Source organism: Lasiosphaeria miniovina (genome assembly GCF_030549165.1).
Source record: "Lasiosphaeria miniovina strain SMH2392-1A chromosome Unknown B0T26scaffold_2, whole genome shotgun sequence".
In the NCBI taxonomy this organism is placed as follows: Eukaryota; Fungi; Ascomycota; class Sordariomycetes; order Sordariales; family Lasiosphaeriaceae; genus Lasiosphaeria; species Lasiosphaeria miniovina.
In genome coordinates, this window is record NW_026848221.1 from 490,304 (window position 1) to 514,143 (window position 23,840).

General features: G+C 54.1%; 9 protein-coding genes across 9 annotated transcripts; 4 read left to right on the plus strand and 5 right to left on the minus strand.

Annotated features, from left to right (window-relative positions):
- Window positions 1-1,047: 1,047 nt before the first annotated feature.
- On the minus strand, window positions 1,048-1,795 carry B0T26DRAFT_747240 (uncharacterized protein; the record flags this gene model as incomplete). The annotated part of the gene is made up of 3 exons (XM_060444822.1): window positions 1,048-1,292; window positions 1,518-1,578; window positions 1,682-1,795. The coding sequence occupies 3 exons, from the start codon at window positions 1,793-1,795 to the stop codon at window positions 1,048-1,050; spliced, it is 420 nt and encodes a 139-aa protein (XP_060299706.1).
- A 783-nt stretch (window positions 1,796-2,578) lies between these two features.
- B0T26DRAFT_637051 (uncharacterized protein) lies at window positions 2,579-3,359 on the minus strand (the record flags this gene model as incomplete). The annotated part of the gene is made up of 2 exons (XM_060436895.1): window positions 2,579-3,020; window positions 3,091-3,359. 2 exons carry the CDS (start codon window positions 3,357-3,359, stop codon window positions 2,579-2,581), a joined length of 711 nt encoding a protein of 236 aa, XP_060299707.1.
- Window positions 3,360-4,920: 1,561 nt separating this feature from the next.
- On the plus strand, window positions 4,921-5,891 carry B0T26DRAFT_671596 (uncharacterized protein; the record flags this gene model as incomplete). The annotated part of the gene is made up of 4 exons (XM_060439352.1): window positions 4,921-5,006; window positions 5,067-5,323; window positions 5,425-5,572; window positions 5,666-5,891. The coding sequence occupies 4 exons, from the start codon at window positions 4,921-4,923 to the stop codon at window positions 5,889-5,891; spliced, it is 717 nt and encodes a 238-aa protein (XP_060299708.1).
- A 585-nt stretch (window positions 5,892-6,476) lies between these two features.
- B0T26DRAFT_747243 (uncharacterized protein) lies at window positions 6,477-7,434 on the minus strand (the record flags this gene model as incomplete). Its single annotated transcript, XM_060444823.1, has 2 exons — window positions 6,477-6,831; window positions 6,917-7,434. The coding sequence occupies 2 exons, from the start codon at window positions 7,432-7,434 to the stop codon at window positions 6,477-6,479; spliced, it is 873 nt and encodes a 290-aa protein (XP_060299709.1).
- A 1,140-nt stretch (window positions 7,435-8,574) lies between these two features.
- On the plus strand, window positions 8,575-9,963 carry B0T26DRAFT_671598 (uncharacterized protein; the record flags this gene model as incomplete). Its single annotated transcript, XM_060439353.1, has 1 exon — window positions 8,575-9,963. The coding sequence occupies one exon, from the start codon at window positions 8,575-8,577 to the stop codon at window positions 9,961-9,963; it is 1,389 nt and encodes a 462-aa protein (XP_060299710.1).
- Window positions 9,964-14,791: 4,828 nt separating this feature from the next.
- On the plus strand, window positions 14,792-16,188 carry B0T26DRAFT_747245 (uncharacterized protein; the record flags this gene model as incomplete). The annotated part of the gene is made up of 4 exons (XM_060444824.1): window positions 14,792-15,098; window positions 15,192-15,597; window positions 15,830-15,995; window positions 16,063-16,188. The coding sequence occupies 4 exons, from the start codon at window positions 14,792-14,794 to the stop codon at window positions 16,186-16,188; spliced, it is 1,005 nt and encodes a 334-aa protein (XP_060299711.1).
- Window positions 16,189-16,743: 555 nt separating this feature from the next.
- On the minus strand, window positions 16,744-18,850 carry B0T26DRAFT_737735 (uncharacterized protein; the record flags this gene model as incomplete). The annotated part of the gene is made up of 2 exons (XM_060443494.1): window positions 16,744-18,509; window positions 18,649-18,850. The coding sequence occupies 2 exons, from the start codon at window positions 18,848-18,850 to the stop codon at window positions 16,744-16,746; spliced, it is 1,968 nt and encodes a 655-aa protein (XP_060299712.1).
- A 1,430-nt stretch (window positions 18,851-20,280) lies between these two features.
- Window positions 20,281-21,470, minus strand: B0T26DRAFT_764186 (uncharacterized protein; the record flags this gene model as incomplete). The annotated part of the gene is made up of 4 exons (XM_060446437.1): window positions 20,281-20,575; window positions 20,640-20,706; window positions 20,775-21,315; window positions 21,468-21,470. 4 exons carry the CDS (start codon window positions 21,468-21,470, stop codon window positions 20,518-20,520), a joined length of 669 nt encoding a protein of 222 aa, XP_060299713.1. The 3' UTR covers window positions 20,281-20,517.
- Window positions 21,471-22,422: 952 nt separating this feature from the next.
- Window positions 22,423-23,451, plus strand: B0T26DRAFT_105436 (uncharacterized protein). The gene has a single exon (XM_060433249.1). It carries the CDS (start codon window positions 22,631-22,633, stop codon window positions 23,321-23,323), a length of 693 nt encoding a protein of 230 aa, XP_060299714.1. The 5' UTR covers window positions 22,423-22,630; the 3' UTR covers window positions 23,324-23,451.
- The last annotated feature ends 389 nt before the right edge of the window (window positions 23,452-23,840 follow it).

A 23,840-nucleotide genomic window follows, 5' to 3' on the forward strand; every position in this document is an offset into this window, starting at 1 on the left:
ACTCCGCAGCTCAAGTCTCTGATGATGTACAGCTGAAGCTCTTTCCGAAGCGGTTGCCTTCCTGACTTGAGAGCGTGCTGTTATCTTCCTGCGCTCCCGCCTCCGCCATTACTAGGCCAAAGGGCCCACTCATACCCCTCTTTTTGTGAAACATCAAGTGGTTATCATCCTAAGGCCTGACTGGAGGCTCTTTTTCCAGCCGAAGTCCGTCATGTCGTCGCGGCTGCCAATGAGGCTTTCCAGCTTTGACTGACGGCGAACAAGCTTTTGCAGTGTGGAGCCCGGCGGCTTGCCCCGTTTAAGCGGTAACAAGGCCGCCCAATATTGAGCCTCGAGTGATGTGTATTCGGCATGCGCTGAGCCTGACTGCGTCGGTGAACCCTTCTCGGGATCGAGGTTGAGGGAATTCTTGGCTGTTTGCCCCCCGGAAGAGCATGACAACAAAGTCGCGAAGACCCCCAGCGGCAAACGACAAAAACTAAACCTCGTGTTTTGGCATTGTGCTGTGGCACAATCTCCAAGTCTTTCAAGATAGTGGTGCTCTCTGTCTGAGTGACGGTGCTTATTCTGGAGGGGTGTACCCCCACAAGTCTGATCGGCTTTGTCGAGTGCACAACGCGGTAAAATGCGAAGCCAAATTGGCGCGCTACTAACCCCCGTGGAGTGATGCAGGACTTGCTTTGATGTTTAGTCTGAGACGCCTCAATCGGGAATGGTATCGGCGCTGAGCCAACGCTTCGGCATGCTGAAGGCTCTTGAGGTTCAAAGACGAGAGGCAATGCGAGGTGATGGCGGTGGGGGTCATGCTTCAGCCAGCAGAAGAGGGGCATCAAGAAGATTCCGGGCTTGCCTGAACTGATGGTGGTGAGAGGTTTCTCAAGTAGTGGTCCTCTGTTAGTCAGCGAGTGGTGTTCAGTTTGGTATGGCGGCAGATCCGGATGGCCGCTGATGACAGAACCAGACCCAAAGTCTACAGGAGATTTGGCAAACAGTCTGTCGCCCACAAGTCTACGTTTCGAAAGACCCCAGCAAAAGAGAGGCTCGTCGCTAGAGGCTCACATGATTGATCTCCTGCTGTAGCCGAAGGAAGGCCCTGTCCCCTTCGCCGTAGAGGAAGGGTATGTGGACGTCAAAGATGCCAATCAGTGAGTAGACGAGGTCTTCACTGCGGGTGGTGTTTCCCTTTGAGGCCCACAACATCCTCCGCGCGATGCTGGCATATTTCAACTCGGACGTGCCAGCAAGATAGCTTTTGAGTATGTTGGACACGTCGGATAATAGCTGTAAGAAGTCTGGATCGGGCTCGTTCGTGTATGAAACCTTTTTGCCAATAAGACACCATTCGTTGTCAGAGAACTAGACAGCAGGAGGGGCGAGCAGATCCTAGAGTGTCCACCCGCGTGTAAACCACCGACTCTTGTGAAATGCCGACGTCGGTGGCAGAGGTTCTTGACCGTGCGGGACGTCTTCTAGATAGGCGTAGCACACATGTGCATCGCGGTACTATGCAAACATACAATTAATGGTCTCAGAGAGCTCCGCGCTGCTGCTGCTCTTGTCAATGCAGATGGTGTCGATCTAGACATAGTCCAAGGTCTATTTCGAGAGCTTTGGCACAGCAGCCATCGATTTTGGCGTTTGAAGGCAACGAGGGGAGGCCGTCGATATCCTTGAACATGACCTCGTTGGCGCCCCAGGTGTGCGACAAGCAAGCATATCGCGGGACGTTGGAGCTGTGGAACTCCTCGAGCCTTTGGTCTGCGTATTGAGGAGACGCATCTAGGGAGCTGGGCATACCTGTAGTTACGGTCGGTGCGTTTTCATGACTCTGGGGTGGGCCAAGGTGAGGATGGTGAGGAAGGTGGGGCTTCTGATTCTCTGGGAATGGCGAGGTGAGGGCGCCAATGCTTGGCCGTTTGCCAATTCCCCTCTCCCCTCTTGAATCCGTCTAGTTGCATTGCCCGCAGCGGGCCAATCAGGGCAGCCAACGCTTGGTTTCTCGGACGAGCTGACCTGACGTTGCGTTCGGAGACCCTGGTCGGTCTTGAGAAGGACCGAGCTGCCGAACTTGGGATGCCTGGGAGCGTAACATGCAACCAATCATCACTTTTCCGGCATATTTTCAGCTCGCCCATGAAAGTCATCTCAGAGGCAAACAAGCCGCCCCTGTGTCAAGTCGTGGACGCAATCGATGGGTTCCTTCCCAAGCAAGAGTTCCGACGCCGTTTCGATGCAGTAGAAAGTGCGTATTTGCGGGCGTGGAAAGAGCGCCCCGCGAACTGGAAACCACAAACGGCGGAATTGGAGGTTTCTGCAGGGAGTTCGGTTTGTCACTTCCAATTCGGCTGATCTAATCACAGGGTTTGAGCGGTTGCTCCTTCCTCATTGCTGGGCTGTTGTTATTGCTCACACCGCTTTTCACACATTTAGTATTCGCACATGCATGGTCGTGTCGAACTGAGCTTGAAACTAGAATAGCTTTTACAGCTGGATCCCCACTCCCGAAGTCTATGTACAAATGTGTGGGCAATATTTTCAGGAAATCCGGCCCGTAATCTCGGCAACCCCCCCGAGACGTCTAAGTGCAGCCCACGCGGGTAGAGCTGACGGCAATGTCGTCGTACCAAAAGGTGTTTGTGTCGCCGCCGTAAGACTCCCAGCCAAAGTAGATGGCTGTGACCTTGGGCTTGACGCTGCTGCGCTGCCACTGGGCGGCGTTGGCGTTGGAGACGCCGGCCTTTGCGGTCAGGCCGGCGATGGCGTTGCTGTTGAGCCACGTCTCGACGGTGCCGTCGGGCCCCAGGTGGTACTCGAAGCACTGCCAGCTGCCCGTCGGCAGCTTGGTCGACGCCGCAATGCCGTTGGGCGACAGGTCCGGCAGCGTCGCGTCGTCCGACTCGCGGTTGTACATGAGGATGTTGCTCTGCCCGCCGATGCGCAGGTGCTTCTTGCTGCCCTGCGCCGAGTCGGGCATGGTGATGAAGGACACGTGCGAGCTCGTCAGCGCCTTGGACGCTTTGCTGCAAGAGGAGAGCCGTTAGCAATGGTTTCGGGCCGGCCAGGTCGAATTATCAAGAGCTAATTACTCACATCCAGGCCCGGACATAGACGTCGCCGCTGGGGATTTTTGATGTTCCGAAGAAGATGTGTCCGCAATAGCCTCCCGCACCATCGACGCGCATCGAGTTCTTGCCACTATGGGCTGTGCTGCTGTCGAGCGTCACCTTGCCACCCTGGCTGCAATCCTGCGCGTACGTGGGCCATGCCGTCTGGTCCCATCCGCTTTCGAAATCCTCAGAGACCTGGCCCAGGGTGAAGGGGAGTACGGCAAGCGCCAAGAGAGCAGTTTTGCCAAACATTTTTGCGGATGGAATGCCGTCACGTGGTATTGATGGGAGCTGATGCGCGTGGATGGACGGACAGCTAGCATATTGCAATGGCAGAACGGCTAAGGCGATATTTATGTTGCCCAAATTTGCCTTCGTAAGGTAAGCTATTCGGGCTGGGGTCGCGCATTTGCGGCTAAAAGAGGCAGAGCTGCATCCCCCGCAAAGCCGGCCAGGGGTCTTTTGAGATATAATACATTTCCCGGAGGCTTAGGCAGCGTTTACCAGATTCAGACCACCCGAGGCGCGGAAATCCCGGCCGCCCCCAGTGGCCCCAGGACCTTCGAGATTGAACCCGAACCGAGCCTTTCCCACCCGCCCCAATCCCGCCCAAATTCACGACCCGGCTCAACGACGCCAGTTTATAGTGGCAATGCAGAAAGTTGCTCCGACGATAGATTGGGTCGGCCCGTCTGCTGCCGCTCTTGCGGCCTACACTTTTGCCTTGCATCCTTTGGGGAATGGGGATTTGACTAGTTCGCCGTGTATTGTCCCACTATATTCCTCACGCGGTTCAGGGGATATTCCATGCAATGCCATGTTTGAATTCCAGGCGCATGCCAGCCTTCATCAAGTTGCATGGTTGGAAACTTGCACCAATTATATTCAAGATCTATCAGTGCTGTCACCAAGTGCGATTTTGAAGAACACTCGTTAGTTATACCATTTCATACGTAGTTATATGAAGCCTCATCTTTGTAACTCTGTAGCCTGCCTAAACAGAAAGATCTCGATAGAATGAGAGTCGCATAGCAGTTATTATGCTGGAAATACGGACTCCTATAATAACAAAGACATTGCTTTATGGCCAAGGTAGGGCAGCCTTTGAGATCTAGTGCGGCGAACAACAAAGGCCATGCCTTTTTACTTGTGTGAATCTGATAGTTACTTAGAATTTGTAGTATGGGTTTCGACCAGAAAGCTAGCTGTTGTTGCCCAGAGTAACTATAGCCAAGGCATCGGTCGCTGAGTTTAAAGGTGGGCGCAAGGGAAAGTGGCAAAGTGAGGCTCCGTGTTGCTGCAGCTACGTTCGTTGCACGTATTGACTTAGGAGAAAACCCGGACCTGGAACTTGAGATAGTTGTGGGACATAGATAGCCCCTGGCTGGAGGACGCCAGCTATTATGAAAACTTGGTATTAATAATACCAGTAACGCCACTGGCCTACCAGGAAAGCGCCAAACCTCTGGCATCATGGTAAGATGGTTATAGATGCCTAAGGCATCCCGGCGCGTCCGTCGAGGATGTGTATCCAAGTCACGCCCCTGCCTTGAGCATCAGATGACTCGTCTGAACGGTATAGCGGAGAGGGGAAACCGGTCCTGACCAATGCAGCTGCTTTTTTCTGTTGCTTCTCTTACAACTAAGCGCGTCCGTCGTTCTTTTGTGAGCAGCTCTTGCGCCTCCCCACAGCACCACGACTTAGGCTCTCTCGGCGAGAGGCATCCAACCACCCATTCATCGTCTACATCCTTGCGCCAATATTTTGCCGCTCACAAATTGACAGCTTGTCGGAAACGCAGGCACACGAGCCATGGACGACGGTGCTGGTGGCCGCCGGCTGCACATTCATTACTTGGAACTAGAGCCTCGAGAAGGCCTCGAGCATCCATTCCAAGAGTTAAACGATGCCATTATTGATGATATAAGCCAGAGATACGACTAGATGACCCAATACAGGCGTAACGAGCCTCTTGAACCCTCAAATGTCATCGAGGCAGTGGTATTAGCGGGGTCAGAAGGCTTCAATAGTATGCGCTACGCCTGGAATACTCTCCATCTTTTTATTGTCGACGAAACGTTCTTCATGACCCACTTGGAGTTCTCGCCACAGGAGATTGCCCAAAATATCATGCGCAAACGAGTCAACCTGTACCACGATCTTCGCAATAAGTTCGTCGACTGGCGCAGAACTCGTCGTCAGGGCCTGCTCACCAGTAAGTAATCAAACCTCAACCAATCACTATTCCTATGCATCCTCCCCAGGGGTCTTACCAAGCTCGCAGTCCTAACTGATCGAGACTAATAGCTACCCAAGCTCGAATGGAGGCCATGGACAAGATCTGTTTCCAGCACATACGCTCCGAGACGTTTAAGCCAGTCGGAAAACTCCTCAAGCCCACGCAAGATGTCGTCTCGGGCCTACGAGCCCGCCGTTGGGCAGTGTGGCGCAATGCAATTTCGTTGTATGTATGAACCATGGCCACCAATCTATCAGTCTACCACTGTCCTTTTCCTGTGTTCTAGACGTCACTGACGGCCCGGTGCGGCGAACACAGGTCAATCTCCGCCCACCTCCACCTCGGAGAAATCATGGGTGTGAAGTGGTTTATCTTATGGTGGTTCTCCTCGCCAAACGAACCTAAGTCAGATTCTCTAGTGGTCTGGGCGGTAGGGACGTCAGGGATGATTCTTTGGTGCTTCCTCCTGTTCTGGGTCGGATATGTGGATCCATTGGAAAAGGCGCTGGGCTTCGAGAAGTTCCTGTTCACCCTAATGCGGTAGAAGAAGAACCTGGAGGCTCTGGACGCGGAGCTGAAGGCTGGAGCCAAACTCGACCATGCTGCCAAGTGCTTCTTGTACGGCGCTACCTTGTATGAACAGTGGGACCACTTGGTAATACCGGGCAATGACTACTTCTTTTACTAGGTCAGGGTCTCTAGCTAGGTACTTAGTCCAAGGACTTCCTAGGTCTAGTCAAGCACCGGGAATAAGCGGCGGTGGATAAGAGGTAAATGTCCTCCAGCAGCGCTTTCATGTCTAGACTAGAGTCGTAAGAACAAAGCAATCGCGGTCTAGATGGCGGAGTTTAGGTCGGCAAATATCACGGTACTTTACCCAAAAACAACGGAAATGGTAAATTTATCGCGACTGAACTGCCAAAGGCTTGAAACAAGGCCGCGCTGTGATTTCTCTTGTCCAGAAATAGGGGCAGATATGAAATTTAGGTGTCAAGATATTCTCCCCATTTCTAGCTTCCGATGAGAAACACAAGACCGCTCCCTCCAGAAAACGAAGACCTCAAACCCTCAATCATGCACCATTATTCAAATCTACCGCACCTTACAACAGCCATCACCGCCAGACGCCCTACCTTCTCCTCCCGCCGTCAGGCGACAGAGGCATGTTGGACACGGGCGGCACGCATTCGCAACAGTCGCGAGCCGTGACCGTAGGGCGCATGGCCTCGGATCTGAATTCAATGAGCGGGTCGTAGTCCGATGTCGGCATCGGCGTTGGCGTTGACGTCAGCGTCGGCGTTGGCTTGGGCCACGGAACGGGCGGGAAAAACCGTGTCGTGGTCGGCAAGTCTGAGGCCGGGAGGGAGCTCTCACTGGGAAACGGGTCGCCGCTGTCGAGGCCCGATGATGTCGAAGTTGCAGTCTCTGTCGAGGCAGGAGCCGTGCTTGCCGCGGGTGTGTTGCCGTTGAAGTTGCGCCCGGGTCTGCTAGGGATGGTCAGCAAAAACAGTTTTCTCGTTCCGGAAATAATCGTCTATTCATTTCTGAGGCAGTTGTCTAGGGACTCACCCGTTACCCTGGATGATCTGGCCGATGGCAATGCCGAAGCCCATGGCCGCGATCACCAACAGCACCACAAGCGCCAGCGCGCGGGCAAACTGCCGGCTCGGAATACCGTAGACCAGCTTCGGCGGCGGCTCCTCGACCTGGGGGGCTCGGAGTCGGGGTGCGTTCAAGGACTCGAAACTCACCCTCTCGGATACATACTCCGAGCGGCTATCGTTGATATTATTGTCTCCGGTGGCTGCAAAAGCCGGCGCGGACACGGCGGGGTGGACCGGCTCCTGCTCACGGTAGACACGTGGCCGGGCCCCCGGTTCGGGGCCGAAATAGAGGCCTCTTCCCAAGGATCCCAGAGATCTCCCGCCTGTCCTTAGTGGGGTTGGCATAGCTGGCATAGCTGGCATGGAAAGTGTCTCTTGGGCAGCATTGTCAACGGGAATATTCTCGTCTGGTGGTGGCGGCTCCGCGGGCATCTCGACATGCTCGCCCGCTTCGAGCCGCCGCATCTCAACTTCGTCTGGCATGAGAAGCTATTTCTCGGGGTGGTATACAGAATAACAACAGTGCAAGGCCTCGTGAGCTGCTTAGCAAGGGTCGGGTCTGGAGATATCGGTCAGCAGAGGAAGGAAATCACGACATTGGTAGTGAACCAGAAGAATAACAAATTGTTTTGGAGCTAATTACAAAGAAATGTTATTCATGTCTGAAGAGTCAGCTATTGTGAGGCTCTAGCAAATAATCATTCAAGTACATAGTCAACTGTATGATTACCTAGTGAGAAACACATAGCTGCTTTCATCCGCTGCGACAACCTACCACAAGTGTGTTCTCATTCTGTGCTGCACTGCTTCAAGCTGTGCTACAGAAGCTATATGAAGTAGCGACTAGTTGCGACATGGCTCCCAGTTTCTCCGCTGGCCTGTTAATAGGTTTCCCGTCGTCAATTGTTTTTGGTAGTTAGCAGAGCCACCCACTGCAGAGCCTACGTCGCGCACCACACAAACCTAATTTTGTATTCCTTACTGCTCCAGTTGGTGAGACCAAACATTTTGGAGGGTTTCTGTTTTCATCAAGATGTTATCTGTACTTGGGTTAAAAGCTTGATTGTATGCAAAATGTTCCTGAGTCATTGATTTGGTGAAAATTGAATATGATCGTGCTACCTGAGATACGTTACTCACGGTCTCACCTTGGCTCACCGCGGCCACGAAGTCACCCATTACCTATTCATGGGTAACAGGGGCTGACAAACAAACAAACAAACAATGCCGAAAAATCTAAACCGCAGGTAGTCAGTCGCCTAAAAACGAGTCCTCGCGTGTCTGTGTGTGTGTGTGTGGGTAACGTGTCTAGGTGGCTATTGTTCGTGTCAGATGGAACATGCTGGAATGTGGGCTGTGAAGGAGCTAGGCAAAGGATTCGCGGCCTACTTCGCCACTCATTTTGCCACCTATTTTGCCACCACAATAGTAGTATAAGAAGGAGGCTTTCTGGCACTGCCAGAAAGCCAGGAAGATAGAAAAGACAATCAATTGAAGCCAGTAAAAATCCTGAAGTGCAGTAATCCAACAATTCGCAGTCAGATTCGCTATAACACCAAAGCACCACAGGATTACGCACTTATACACCTGTTCAACGTGAACCGATACAACAAACACGGCAAAATGGCGGCAAAATTCACCACACAGACTCCAATCTACAAAGCTCCCAAGGACTGGCACATCTGGGCCAACACCCTCAAGGCGAAGGCTCGCCAGGTCAACTTATGGCAATACTTCGAAGGAAAGCCGTGGCCTAAGGAGCCTAGATACCCAGAGCCAAAGGACTTCAACGAAGAGGAAGGTGCTGATTCAGAGACATTCACAGAGGATGGAGGCGATGACAACGAAGAGATCCAACGCCTACAGGCAGAAGTTGACAAACTGCCGCCTCCACCAGCTGATGGAATCCTCGATCGGAACAACGCCGACTACCCCAATCTCCACGGAGCAGCCCTCCAGAGGCGCCGTACACGCGATCAACGCCTCCGCGAAGAACTCGCTGAAGTCGCCCGAAATCGGCTAGTGGAGATCCGAAACGAAGAGACTGTACTCTCCGCGCACGGCAAGGAACGATACAACATAGCCGTGGCTCGATACAACAGCATGAGGAAGGACTACGATCGGATACAACGCGATGCCGCAGTAATATTGGACTGGACCGACGCATCAGTCTCCCATCAATACTACCACCTATTCGAAGATAAGGAGCTTGTGGAGAGATATCTCGCACTAGAAACCTATTCTCTCCCCTTCGCGGAAGAGGTGATTAGGGAGACTCGTCGCGATTACAGAGACCATATGACTGCGTTCAAGAGATCGGAAAAGAAGATAGGCGAGTGGATCACAAAATGGATGCACTTTATGGCTGAGGCCCAGAGATATAAGCTGTGGGAGATCACAACACCTGAAGTATGGTGTGAGCACTTGATGGAGAGGCTCAACGAGACTCAACTAGGCCGAGCCTGGCTGCTGGGCGAATTCGCCGCTATGGAGCCCCAGATCAAGAACGGCCAGATAGACTATATCAAGGTGGCCGCCAAGATGCAACTCCGCCTAGCTATGGAAACGCCAACCGAAAAGACAGCAGAGAAGAGGCGCTACCAAGGAGCGTTCCCAGCCTATAACGGCACCAACAACAACGGTACCAACAACAATAATGAGGTTACCAATTCCGAAGCCGTAGAACGCGGAGGCCACAGAGTCAAGAGGGAGAGAAGCACGCCCAGCCGCAGCCAGTCAGCAAGAGGCCGTGGACAGAGCCACGCCTTTAGTGGGCGATCCTTACAAGGTCGTAAGACCCAGGGCGTGGAAGAATGCGAGTTATGCTCGAAGAACGGCCACAATCTAGAAGATTGCTACCACACCTACCCAGACGACCATCCAGACCTTCCAGCGTGGTGGATTCGAAGATGCGGCCCTCTAGAAAAGAAGACGGTAGCCAGGCTGCTAAAGGCAGACGCCAGCCTCGCTGAGAGGGTTCGCCAGATTAAGAAAAACCGCACTATGAGTTGACTCACCGCCATCTTCGCTACAGAAGAGACGTTTTACGCGTTTATGACTACGCCAATCCGATACCACGTAGCGCCAGAAGAGAGACTGCTCATATACGCTGCGTTCAGCCTAACCACCTACCCTCTCGCCAAATCCACACTCCTCGACTCCGGCGCAAGCCTGCATATCTTCAACGACCGCCGAAGATTCCACAACTACAGGTTAGCCAGCTTTGGAGAGGAGATCTTCGCCGGCGACTCGCGAGTGCCAATCCTTGGCTGGGGATCCGTAACGATCCTTATCACCACTCCCACAGGCAGCAAGCGGAGGCTTCAGCTTAACGAGGTAGCCCATTGTGAAAGCTTCAATACCAACCTAGTCTCTCTGAGGAGACTCAACCATCTCGGCTACTACTTCCACAATAAGGACGACACCCTCCGGCAATACAAGAACGATCGAGCAATTGGCAAAGTCCTCAACCACTACAATCAATTTGTTCTAGAGTTCGTTCCCCTCGCGGAAGGCCTCCATCTAAGGAAAATTAGCAAGCAAGGCGCGTTCCCCATACATAACTACACATCCTGGACTGGCCGGAAGCCGAGTTGCGAGACTGGACTGCTCTGGCATGGTAGGCTCGGACACCCAGGCGCAGAGGCGATCGTGCACCTCCCCGTAGCTACCGAAGGCGCTAAGATTCGCGGTCCGACCGGATACACATGCCCAAACTGTGGCCAAGCTAAGGCCAGGCGTCAGGTACGGCGCGAGCTACGTGAACCACCACAAGGAGTGGGCGAAACGATCGCCATCGACTTTCTTGACCTCGAGCCAGATCCAAAGGGGGTGTGCTCGGTGATGCTATTCACGTGCCGCAAAACGGCCTACGTATTCGACGCCTATCTGATCGATCGCAAGATACCCAGCCTTCAGAGCATAATCACCAGATTCCTTACGATAATCGAGAAGCAACACGGCCTTATGGTAAAGAGGATCCAAACCGATAACGAGCTAGCGAGATCCAAAGCTCTAAGGAGATTCTTCGCCAATCGTGGCATTGTGGTTGAGCCCTCGGCACCGGATACTCAAGCTCAGAACGGTGGCGCCGAGCGCTCAGGGGGTGTGGTGAAATTGAAGGCCAGAGCCATGAGGATCGCTGCACGATTTCCACACTTCCTGTGGGTAGAAATCTACAAGGCCGCAGTGTATCTTCACAACAGAACACCAAGAAAGGGTCTCGGCTGGAAAACACCCTACGAAGAGTTCCACACCGCCATCGCGCGCGCCTCTGGCAACAAGACAGCCATACGGAAGCCTAAGATTCACCATCTTCGCAATTACGGCTGTAGAGCTTACGCTATGACTGCTGAAGCTCTCAAGAGGACGAATCGTCTAATGAAGATGAAGCCAAACGCCTGGATAGGCTACTTGATCGGCTATGAGAGTACTAATATCTATAGGATCTGGAATCCGAAGACTAACCGCGTGATTAGAACGCGAGACGTGACCTTCGACGAAGATAACCTCTTTGATGGAGATATTAATAAGTTTAAGGACGATCTTCTCGCAGTCACGCTCCCACAGATGATCAAGATCTTAGAGGAGTGCGAGATCCACGAAGAAGAACCTGACTCAATCTCACCTATACATCTACAACACGATTTCCAGACGCAAGAAGAAGATGACTTCACGGAGCTCATACTTGACGAAATCGTCGTCCAATCACACACAAATGAGAGCCAAGATCAACAGGAAATAGGCGAAGTTGAGCACGCAGGCTCTGGAACCGTGACATACGCGGAGGAGCACCATCTATCTGTAACCTCTGAAACCGAGGCAGATACCTCTGATCTTCTAGAAACGGAGACAGGGACCACCGACGATGTGGAGATGGAACGCGAACTCGAGTATGAGACTGGCCCCCTCTACTCGGCGTACTGCGCAAGCCAACACCTACCCCCTGGATTGAATCAACCTCACGCGATGGATCTGGTAGAGGCAGCGTTCACAACGTTAGATCTTACAGACCGAGAGACTCAAATGAGTGGCGTAGATACGCCTACTACAACCCACAACGAGATGTGGTGGAAAGCTGCGTTCTCCGCAGGAAGAGCGAAAGCCACCGCGGGCATTCGCGAGGGCGAGCCCATAAACCGGTGGCAGCTTAACAAGGAATTAAACCACTTACGACTGAGCCCACGAAGGCGAAGGCAACTAGTCAAATACGAAGCAGCTAGAACTGCCGAGAATAACGATAAGAGCCTCCCTACCGCAATTAAGCCGAGAGCTAATGGAAAATATCACAGGCAAGATCTACTTCAAGCACCAATAAACTACGCTCGTATGTGTGCACACCCTCTCGAGATCTGGTTCCGTGCGGCTATGGCCGACCATATGAAGAGCCATCGCGAAATGGGGTCATTTACGGAAGTCCACACCTCTACCGCAAAAGGATCGCAGATCTTGGATTGCAAGTGGGTATTCACCTACAAGTTCGATAAGCACGGGTATCTCCTCAAGGTGAAGGCAAGACTCGTTGTACGGGGAGATCAACAAGCGAAGGCCGACGTGGAGAACACATACGCCTCAACCTTAGCCGGCCGATCGTTCCGGACCCTTATGGCCATTGCAGCGAGATTCGACCTCGAGTTACTACAACACGACGTAGTCAACGCGTTTGTCCACGCCAAAATGCCATACGACGTGTTCATGCGGATGCCGCGTGGATTCGAGCAGCAAGACCGAGTCCTGAAGCTCAACAAGGCGCTCTATGGCTTGAGGGAATCACCACTCCTGTGGCAGAAGCTATTCAATCAGGTACTTCGAGAAGCCAATTGCGAGCCAGTCAAGCACGAGCCGTGCTGTTGGACTCGGAATGGGGTCATCATCTTCTACTACGTGGACGATATCGTGGTTGCATTTAGAGAGAAAAAAAGAGCCGAAGCCGCCAATCTAGTGAATTATCTCAGCACCAGATTCGCACTCCAGGGCGGGGAAGAAGCCCAGTGGTTCCTTGGAATGGCGATAGTACGAGACAGAGCCAAAAAGACGATCTACCTCTCACAGGCTGATTACATACGCAAGATGGAGAGATTCCTTGCCAACAGAGCTAATCGGCGGACTTGGAAGACTCCAATGGCCGCAGAAGAACTATACGCCTACACCGGAGTGGCCACAAAGTCGGAGATTCAACGCTATCAGCGTATAGTTGGAACGGTGCTGTACGCCGCAGTGATCTCCAGACCAGACGTGGCGTTTGCAGCCTCTCGCCTCTCCAGATTCAACCTCAATCCCAGCCCACAACACCTCAAGGCGGCGGAAAGAGTGGTCGAATACCTCGTAGCAACAGCCAACTTCGCTCTCAAGATCGGGGGTGGCGACAACTTCAACACCTGGACCGACGCCTCGTTCGCAGATAACAGCGCAGATCGCCGCAGTTCACAAGGATACGTGATGGTGCTCTTCGGAGGAGCGATTGGCTGGAAGGCCAACAAGCAAGATACGGTTACAACCTCAACAACGGAGGCAGAGCTACTCGCACTATCACAAGGCACCAAGGAGGCATTGTATTCACTGCGATTGATCCAAGAGATCGGAGTCCAACTAGACGAACGGCACGTCCAGATCTGGTGCGATAACACCCAGACAATCCGCCTTGTAACCGAAGATGTGGCGATTCTGAACACCAAGCTACGACATGTGGATATTCACAACCACTGGCTGCGGGAGAGGATTGAGAGGCGTGAGATACACGTAGATTACGTGCCAACAAAAGAACAAGTGGCTGATGGCCTTACGAAGGCCCTGCAAGAGCAGGATTTCAGAAGGTTCAGAGACCTGATTGGAGTGATGGATATCTCTAGTTTGCTAGAAGAAAGACATGCACGACTAGAGGAGATCACGGACGAAGATCTGGAGGCTTTGGAGGATCTGATCGAAGGAGGAGAGGCAGAGCTACCTAGTCTGGAAGTCTGAATAGCCTCGATTCGGTTCAGCCAACACCCCGGGCAGGCTGCTGGCTGAGGGGGTGTGTCAGATGGAACATGCTGGAATGTGGGCTGTGAAGGAGCTAGGCAAAGGATTCGCGGCCTACTTCGCCACTCATTTTGCCACCTATTTTGCCACCACAATAGTAGTATAAGAAGGAGGCTTTCTGGCACTGCCAGAAAGCCAGGAAGATAGAAAAGACAATCAATTGAAGCCAGTAAAAATCCTGAAGTGCAGTAATCCAACAGTTCGGGCCGCGCCTCGCCAAGATGACTTCGTGACCAATTACGCCCCCGCACAACCTCCAAAGGTGTTGCTGTTATTTCCAGAGGCGGCCGCTCCTTTGTACAAGCCAATGAGTACTCGAACAGTACTGGTCAAAAATGCTTTGGCGCCCGGCCACGTCAACTTGGTCCTGGAGCTCGTGTAGGAGATCCTGAGATCAGACAAAGGCCACTATGGCTGTCTTGGTCCGTTCCTGAGCTTCTATACACTCCGACCTGTGGCTCTCGGGAATGATCTTGAATAGTTCATGTGTAGTCCGTTGGGGGCGGTTTCTCGGGTTCCGGATCTTGATTGCTGTTGCTGTGAGCTTGTCGACGCGTTCGGCTAGACTTCTGTCGGATTAGTCACGTGAATACTTGACGCAGCTCGTGCGCGAATTAATCAAGGTGCTGAATGCTCCTTCCTCACGACATCCAAGAGCGGCGCGGGGCTGTGTGTCGCACTCGGTCCTTCCTTCCATCTTCGCCGCGGCAATCTCGAATTCGCTCCGACAAATGTCTGGGTTCGAGATTGCGGGGGTTCTCCTGGGATCGATTCTCATGGTCATCTCGGCCTTGGCAAACTAAAGGCAGGAAAGGGCGCCATGGCAACCATGTTCAAGTTCCGCGGCCTGCTGGACGACCTGATCCACCTGCTCAAGTCGCAGCGCTTGTTTTTCTACATGAACATTCTGCAGCTGCTGCAGGAAGCCCGTGTGGCTGGCATGATTGGCGAGGTCGACCAGACAGAAGAGGTTTGCATCCGTATCATCCGAGACACCCGCACTGGGCACGAGATCCACGATTATCTCGGCCACCTCTACACGCCCTTTCTCCAAATACTCGAGCGTTACGAAATATGCCTTAAGCGCATCGCAGCAACTCTGGGACACCTCCGTCCGGCAAATTCGCGTATCTAATTAATACTGTCAAGGGTCAATACGGGCCGCTGAGTGCTCTATCTAATCACCTATCAAGGTAGTTACGCTGCTAAAGATGACTTAGCCGACATCATCCAAGCAAACTCCGACCTCAATATGACCCTGTCGATCAAAGGCCGCCTCGAGTTCACCATCAAGCACAAGCACCTACTAGCTATTCTCGACGAGCTTCGGACTGAGCGTCTATTCTTGAAAACCATCATCAAGGGCATGAAGACACAGAGGCTCTTCGAAACTCGACATCCATTTTATGCTTCACGGGCACTATCTAACATTTTTGAAGACGTCCACACGTCAGCGCAGAGAGCGAAAAACGACGTCATCTTCAATCGCTTTCTGTTCGTTGACAATGGTGTTTTTCAGGAAACCACCATCGATGCCACGGCAAACGGATGGCCAACCGGCAATGACTCGGAGCTATTTTTGGCTCCAACGACGACCGACATAGACAGCGGGCTACCACAAGGAAGGTCCGGATTCAACCCCCAACCATTACCATTTTAAAGATAACTACCTAAACTCTCCCGCTGCCGTTTCAACGCGACGTCGTAAATATATGCGGCTCTGCGCGACAGGCCCAAAGCGAGGGGCAGGTTCTCGCGCTTCACCTCGCAGCAAACACCGGCTTCGAGCTGATGGACGGCGCTGCGAAAGCTCGCCGAATCTTTGCCAGAGCCATAACTCTAGCCGACTTCCTCAAAGAATAGCGCAAGACGAGGACGTCAGGATGACGCCGAAACAACAGGCCCTTCTGGCCTTGGATGTCGCCTCTTCGGTTCTCCAGCTCCAGCAGACCCTGTGGTGCTCCATTCCGTGGAACAGCACGGCCATCAAGTTTTTCCTGCAAAAGGAGAGAGACTGCAGCTCAGTAGCCTGCACCCCCTACGCGGAGCAGACGACCCCCCCAATCCCATGCCTCCGTCGCCCATTCACAGCCAGATCTCGACGTGAAGGAGACTCTGCTCGAGCTGGCCATCCTGCTACTCGAGATCTGGCACCATGTTCCTCTCGAAGCGTGGGCGCAGAGGAAAGGCTTGGAAGTCGGCTCGTCTCTCGAGTAGCACACGATTACGGCGATCAAGTGGCTAGAAACAACGTCGGAGAGGCTGCCGCTGCATCACCTCGTGGCTATCGGACAGTGTATGGCGTTTTACAGTAGAAGGCGTCGCCTGTGGGACGATGCCGACTTCCGGCGGCTGTACTGTGAAAATATCATCAAGTTACTGCAAGAGAACTGTAGGACTTAATGAACTGGATATTTGCTGCCAAATTAAATTTCATATTCAATGGTTACGATTTTCGTGTCGAGGATGGGCCGGTTGAACATTTCCCGCACGGCTTATAATACTTATAGAGCATGTCCGAAGTCAGTTCATCTACATCGAATCTGGGCAAGATGAGTGCCCGATAGTTTTTGAAGAACGTGGACTACACGGGGAATATACCCGGCTGTCACGAAAGCAATCATTTAGTTGTGGCTTGTATCATGTGTGCGCTATTTACCTCATCTACAGCAAACTAACAGCAACCGCCTATCTAACCCGTTGCGAAAGACCTCTAGTGAAACCCTCATACATGCAACAGAACCTGAACACGCCTCCAGTTTCGGGCCTATCTCATAGCTTGACGTCTCTGCGCTTCCTCTCGTACAGCTTAATCTCGACGCCCTTCGCCTCGGGGCCGCCGCTCTTCAACAGGCGCCGTAAGATTTTCCCGCTCGGGCTCTTTGGGATCTGGTCGACGAACACGACGCCGCCCACGAGCCACTTGTACTTTGTTGTGCGCTCCTCGACGAGCTTCTTTACCTCCTGGGCAAGCTGCGCCAGGGCCTGCTGCCTGTCGGGCTTACTCAGGACAGCGGCCGAGGGCACGACAAACGCGCGCGGCCACTCGGTGGCCTCGGACTCGTCGTAAATCCCGATGACGCCGGCGTCGGCGACCGACTCGCTGCTACACAGCACGGCTTCAAGCTCGGCGGGCGCCACCTGGTACGCGCGCACCTTGATGAGCTCCTTGAGGCGGTCCGTTATGCGCAGCCTGCCGTCGGCCGACAACGCGCCGACGTCGCCCGTGCGGAACCAGCCGTCGGGTGTCAGCGCCTCGGTTGTCGCCGACATGTCCAGCTGGTGGTTCTTGTGGTTGGCGCTTGCCATGAACCCGATAGGCAGATATGCTGACATCAGCATGGGGCCTCGCACAAGCACCTCGCCCTCGTGATCTATGGCGGCGCCCACCGCTTTCCCGTCCGCTTCTGTGCCGCCGGCAATCATGATATCAACTCCCCAGTGCGGCCGCCCAGTGTCGCCGGCGTGGGCGTGCATCTCGGCCTCGCCAAGACCGCGCTGCAGGGCGGTGCAGCACGTCTCGGATAGCCCGTAACCGAGACGCACGCGGAAGCCGCAGCGCTGGTAGAGCTGAACCACAACCTCATGGCCGAGCGGAGCGCCGCCCGTGACAGCCCCCACAACCGAGCTGAAACCGTTGCGGCCGCTGGCGTCGCGCTTCGTATAAGGCTCGACCTTGGGCGATTTTGCGAGCATGACAGCCACGGGCGGCGCCATGTGCAGGTACGTAATCTTGCGAGAGGGAATGGCGGCCAACACGGCGTCGAGGTTGAACGACGACATCGTGTACGTGGTCGAGCCTGTGCAAATCGCCAACAGTAGGACATTGCAGAGGCCAAAGACGTGGTAAAATGGCACGTAACCCAGCCAGCGCTGGCGCTGACCTTGGTAGAACTCGGAGTCCTGCCAGAGAGAGGCTGTGGCAACGTTTAGTGCGTGGTGGGATAAGAGCACGCCCTTCGAGCGCCCAGATGTGCCCGACGACCACAGAATCACCGCCGTCCGCGTCGCTGCAGTGTTGGCGGGGAAAATGGGAGCATCTAGCCGCGGTGACGGATTGGCGGCTAAAAGCTCGCGCCAATCTTTCTCTCCGATAACGCTCTTGGGTGCCGGCCCCTTCGGGAGAGCTTGGGGGTATGGGTCATCGGCACCGTCGACGGCGAAGATGGGGACGGTTTTGAAGAAAGCTTGGTCCTGCTGCTTTTGCAGGGCGGCGCGCATTGCAGGCAGACAGGTTTTGGCCGTGACGATGACGCGCGGGCGGGAATTTTGCAGGATCCAGGCAATCTCGTCGCCCGTGAGGGCGGGGGATGCTAACGTGGCAGTCAGGCCCGCCGCCACCGTGCCTAAAATTACCGGAGCAAAGGCGAGGCAATTTGGCAGCTGGATTAGCACGACCTGTGCGATCTCGGGGCCCTGGGGGCATGTCGGCGTCGGCGGAAGCTTATGCAGGTCCCTAGGTTCCAAGCCCAGATTCAGAAGCCCCGACGCCACAGCGCGCGCATCCTTGAATGTTTGGCCAAAGGTGAGTGTGCGATCTGGAATTATGTTAGTACTGTGGATGCAGTTGGTGTCTCTTGCCTGGGTACTCCTGGGCTATCTTGGAGCGGGGTCGCACAACAGCTGCACAGCAGTTGTCGATCAACGATCAATGAATAGCAGCAAGATTGACCTTACCTGACTTGTTCTCGACAAAGATGGGCCGGCTGTCTTCTATCGGCGAAAGTCGCTGCGAGGGGGGCGTGAAGTCATTTTCGGTTTGGAAGGGTTGGCTGAGGCAAAAGTCGACGACATTAGCAAGGGGAACGTGGCCAGTTGACCCCGTCGCGTAGGCTGGCGGCCCACCACCACGGCTGCTGCTCTCGATGGGGGCGGGCATTTGGGCGGCGCGACTCGAGGGGCTTTCGACGCAAAATAAAAGAAAAGAAAGTATATACAAGAGTTCGTTCAAAATCGAAGTATGGGAGACGCCAGCTTTCGGCGAGAAAGTTAAAAGGCAAAGCCGACGCCAGCTGCCGGAAAGTCCGAAGGAATCAATCCTCGCATTGAGAGAAGAGGCCGGCTGTCACTTTTAGGTTGGCTCTCGTTTTCCGGCTTCGTGATTCGGCAGGCAAAGCCCCAGACCAACCCCAGTGCAACGGTTGGGGTAGACAGGGGTCTCGGCTGGACATCGCCAGCGCCCCCTTCGGCAGTTGAATTGGTCCCTATCTGGCCTAGCGAGAGGTCCTCCACGGCTGGAGTAATTAACCTCAGGTAGCTCCTCCCAACCCCCAAGCGGATACGCATTAGCCTCTCTCGGACATCCAAGGCAGGAAGAGCCGGGTTGCAGTTCGTTCCCGTTTCCAAAGAGCGAGACAGCTTGAGGATTGTACTAATTATTGCTGATGAAGGTGACAGTACTAAGTTCCACATTGAGAATCGCCCTACTATTCTAGAGGTCTTTACACACCTGCCTGGGCTAGGTTTATGGAACAGAGCCCGCAAATAATGGCCCCGGTTGTGATTACCCCTTCGCGCCTTCCGTCGTAAGACCATTGCATCAATATGGCCTGTGACGAGTCCAAGTCCTATGAACTTCGGAAGCGGGTTTCTAAACTGGGAAGGCGTCAAGGACACCGCCAGGTTCAGGCTGTCCTCGCCTCGTTCTGGCGTCAGGCAGGCATGTGATGAAAGACTTCTGGCCAGGTCCCCGGGACAGCTCAATTCGTGTCCTCTCCGCAAACATCTCTCTTTTAATTAATTTCCACCAAATCCAATTACCTACCTCCCTAACTATAACGTCCTCCGCCATGCCCAAGCTCCTCCTCGTCGGGAACCATTCCGATCTGGATCTCCTTCGGATAGCGCTATGGGAGGCGCGCAGTTTTTATTAAGCGGAAAGTATTGCCGTGGCAGGCAGATAGCGCATAGAGGTACGAGGTGCATAGAGGTACGAGGTAAAGATACAACGCAGAAATACATGCCTTTTTACAGATGGAAAATGCCTGATGGTTTCCTTACTGCAAGCGCTAGTGATATGCGTTTCACTTCAAGAATCAGCCAGAGCTGTGCTAAGTTCCCTTTCATGCTCACGAGCAGGAACGTTCAAGAAGTTTGTGTCACGGTGGCATTAGTTGTACGACGATGCCTCGTACGACCGGGCAATCTCACATTCACTGTGTAACCTGCATCAGTATCTTGCAGGCTCTTGGCTTGCAGTACTGTAGGAATAAGAGACCGCGGGACTGTCCGGTCAATCGTTACGAGAAAGGGGTAGTCTTTAGACAAGAACAGACCCTTGCATGTGTTATCGGGACCTGCATATCAAATGGCACTGGTTATGGGGTAAATTTGGAGCATTCATGGAGGCTATCATATTGGAGGTCATTGACCTGGTAACGCGCGCAAAACTAAAAATCAAACAATTGCCGCCCCCTCGACTGCGATGCTGGGGTATCCAAAAGGACAGGTATCCGCCGTGTGCCATATTTTTGTTTGATCATCAGGTAAGGACAGAAATGGCAGTTGTGCTTTTTCCATGTCGGGCTGCCTGGGGGTCTGTTCACACTAGGAAAAGCGCGCGATCCCCGTCTCGTTTCCGACTGCCGTACGCCATTCCTCGACACTATAATTGTGTAAGCGTGTTAGTAGAAAGCTTAACGCTGGGTGTGGCCATCGGGGCTTCATACACAAGTCCAGAAAGGCGAGGCAGTCCGAGGCGCTCGGCATCCGAGTCCTCCAGCTCGATGACCATTTCTGCGTTTCTATCAGTCACAGGAGCAAACTGAAATATCTTCCGGGATGGGTTAATGGGCAGGGACAACCTTTTTTGATCATGAGTTTGTCGTACAGCTGGTCATAGAGGGCCAAGTTGATGCCGAGGACACTGCTGACCTTGTTGTTGACACTGAGGAGGCGATCGCGTGCAACACGAAATCCGTCTCGGGCGCTCCCGGAGATCCCGACGCGGATCATGATGATGGACTCGGTCAGAGCAGTCCTTGCGCTGCGGAGCTGGCCGAGCATGGTGGCGAGGTGGATATACTCGGGGTCGCCGGCATGAAGCTCGCGCGGCTCGCCGAGACGCCGGTTCTCGGCACCGATGATCATCATGGAGGCGTTAAGGCGAGCGGCAAGGTCCATGATGTCGTATGCCTGCTGGCCGATGCCTGCCGGCTGGAGGCTCGCAACATCCTTGACCAGGATCAGGGAGCTAATTAAGCGATTCGCCTCATCGCTGATGCCCTGGAGCGGGCCAAGGGCGCCGAAAATCAACTTGCGTGCCTCCTTCACCGAATTGAGATTCTTCACGGCCCGGTCAACCACCTTCGGGATCCCATCGGCAAGCGTTACGACAGCACCTGGCTGTGGCGGAAGATGGTGAAAGCAATTATCAGCAACGGATTTATCGCCTAAACCGGGCTAAAGTGGGGCTACAGATATACAAAAAGGAGAAAGAGACCAAGACGAGGCCAAGGCGGAAATATGGCGAGAAAAAAGGGGAAAATTCGACTAACCATTTTGGTTGACTTGGCACAAACAGCAAGAGCGATGAGAAACTGCGGGACGTTTCGATGACGCCGCGATGGTTGGAAAAAGGAAAGGGCTGGTGAGAGCCAAAACAGGATCGTCCAAGGACCTGGTGACCAAAACTGGCAGCACCGGGGCCGTCCCGGGACAGGCGCCAAAAATGCACCGCAGATGCAGGGCAGGCACCCTTGGCGTGGCAGATGGCGGGCGTTGGTGCCAGTCCCAAGTCGCAGAAGGTGCAGCAAGCCCGCCTGCAAATGCCAGCAATCGCAGCTGCCGCCAGACGTGCGTGCGGGCAGTCTCGTGACCGGGAGGCAGGCACACCTCGGGTGTTACTGCCACCTCAGTGTGCAAGTCGCGGTTCACACTCGAGAGAGGGTTTGCCCTTGTTGGCCACACACTGACGTACCTCCATACACTACGCTGACCTCGCACCCACCACCATTTTCGCGCCTTGGTGACCCCGGAGGCGTTTCAGCCCCTTTCCGAGACAGACGAGACTGGCTCCGTTGGCAGAACACAAATTACGAAATGATTACGGGGAAGATATCCGACTTGACTCCTGCCTCACATCTGCAGATACCCCATTACACAGCTACTAGTACACCACCAAAACGGCAAGGTATGTACTGTACCTTGCTTGTGCTGCCGTCGCAGGCTGGCTGCAGACCTTCTCCGTCCGTAATGTCTCGGTCCGCGACCCGACCCGTTCGTCACCCGGCAGCAGGCAGCTAGCTCCACTAACCCGTTCCCATCTTGGTGTCGCGCCTCTGCCAATCGATCCCATTGGCGTCATTCCGCCGCCACCTCCCGCGTTAGCCCAGCTGAAAATCAAATCGGGAAAGGTGATTGCGACACTGTCGAACTCGTCTGACCACATGGCCAACGCCAAACATCTCTCCGTCGCTGCCGCATCAGTTATGATGTTTGCCGACAAGTAACGCAGTCCGTCCAACCCATCAATTCGGCGCACCAGCTAGATGCCTGCTGTCGCAAAGCACATGAAGCCGCTGGCGCATACGCTATCCCCGGAGCGTTAACGGACCCGAACCCTCGCGCCACGAGAGATTGAACCGGGTACCATGACATGCTAGACGAGACCAGCCGTTTTTGAGGAGATGGCTGCGCAGCTTTACGGAAGCAAGCAGCTATGCGAACTATGCACACCCAGTGCAGTCCGGCGCACAAGATGACAGCCGCCGCAACCCGCCCCTCCCCCCCTTCCCGCCGCGGCTGCGGCGCGACCGTACAGTCCGGGAGACCGCTTTCCGACAAGCTTCACGGGCGTCAATCCAAGAGACGGGGTCCGCCAACAATCTCCGTTACTCGGCTCAAAACCGAATCGATGGAGGCCCCACACCATTCCTCGAAGTTGACGAACCAATCCACGCCTTCCAACCTACAGGAGGTTGACACGTCTCCGACCCCCTCCTCTTCCACTTCCGCGTTCGGCGGTCCACCGACAAACAATATGGCACCTATTTGCAAGCATCCTGGGCGTAACTCAGGTTGGGTTCCGTTATTGATAAGACTGGATGGCGTACAGCCCAGCAGATGTCAAAGGCCATATCGAGCACTGTGGGCTCTGGAAACAATCAGGCTTACTGGAGGATGCAACAGTCAAAAACCTCCGACAGATCCCACACCACGCGTCAGTTGGATCTCCTATGAGAGTCGCGTCCTTACTTGTCGCTTCATTCGCCTTTTCGCGGGAAGCGCGACGTTAGCGATAACAGACAGACGAGGCAGGTGTGCCCACCAATCACCCACGGGCTTACTATTCATCTGTGTCTCTCTTACACAAGGTACAACCCGGCCTCTACGGAACAAGTTCCTCCAATAACAGCCCCGGCCCTGGGAGGATTCGGTACGGCCTCATTGGAGCCGCTAGCGCCTTTCCCGCACGGGTGACGGAGGGGATACTTACCTAGCCCAACACCCGCCGTGCACACACCGCTGTGCCGCTAACAACCGAGACGTCCTTTTTTTGACGACACGCTCCTCCCCCACAGTAAACCGGTTGGCGCCGCACTGTCTGTGATACGGCGTCAAAGCCCGACGGCGGACGAGACGAGAAAGACTTCCCGTAAGTCCGACTACCTATCTAGGCGTTGCAGCGGCCGTAGGGAGTGGAGGGTCACACCTGCAACCTTTTTCTCTCTTGCCAGAAAAGGTATTGATAGTTGTCCGAGTGCGTTCTTGAGTTGTCTGATACGAGCGCGCAACAAGCTCTAGCTGTGTCCGTGCTTGTCCCCAATGTGATGAACTCCTCGACGGTACTCTTGTTAGTGTTGGTTGCATCTGATCTTATTCAGACGACTAGCTCTCGAGAGTCTGTACTAACAAGGCGCTATCGTCTT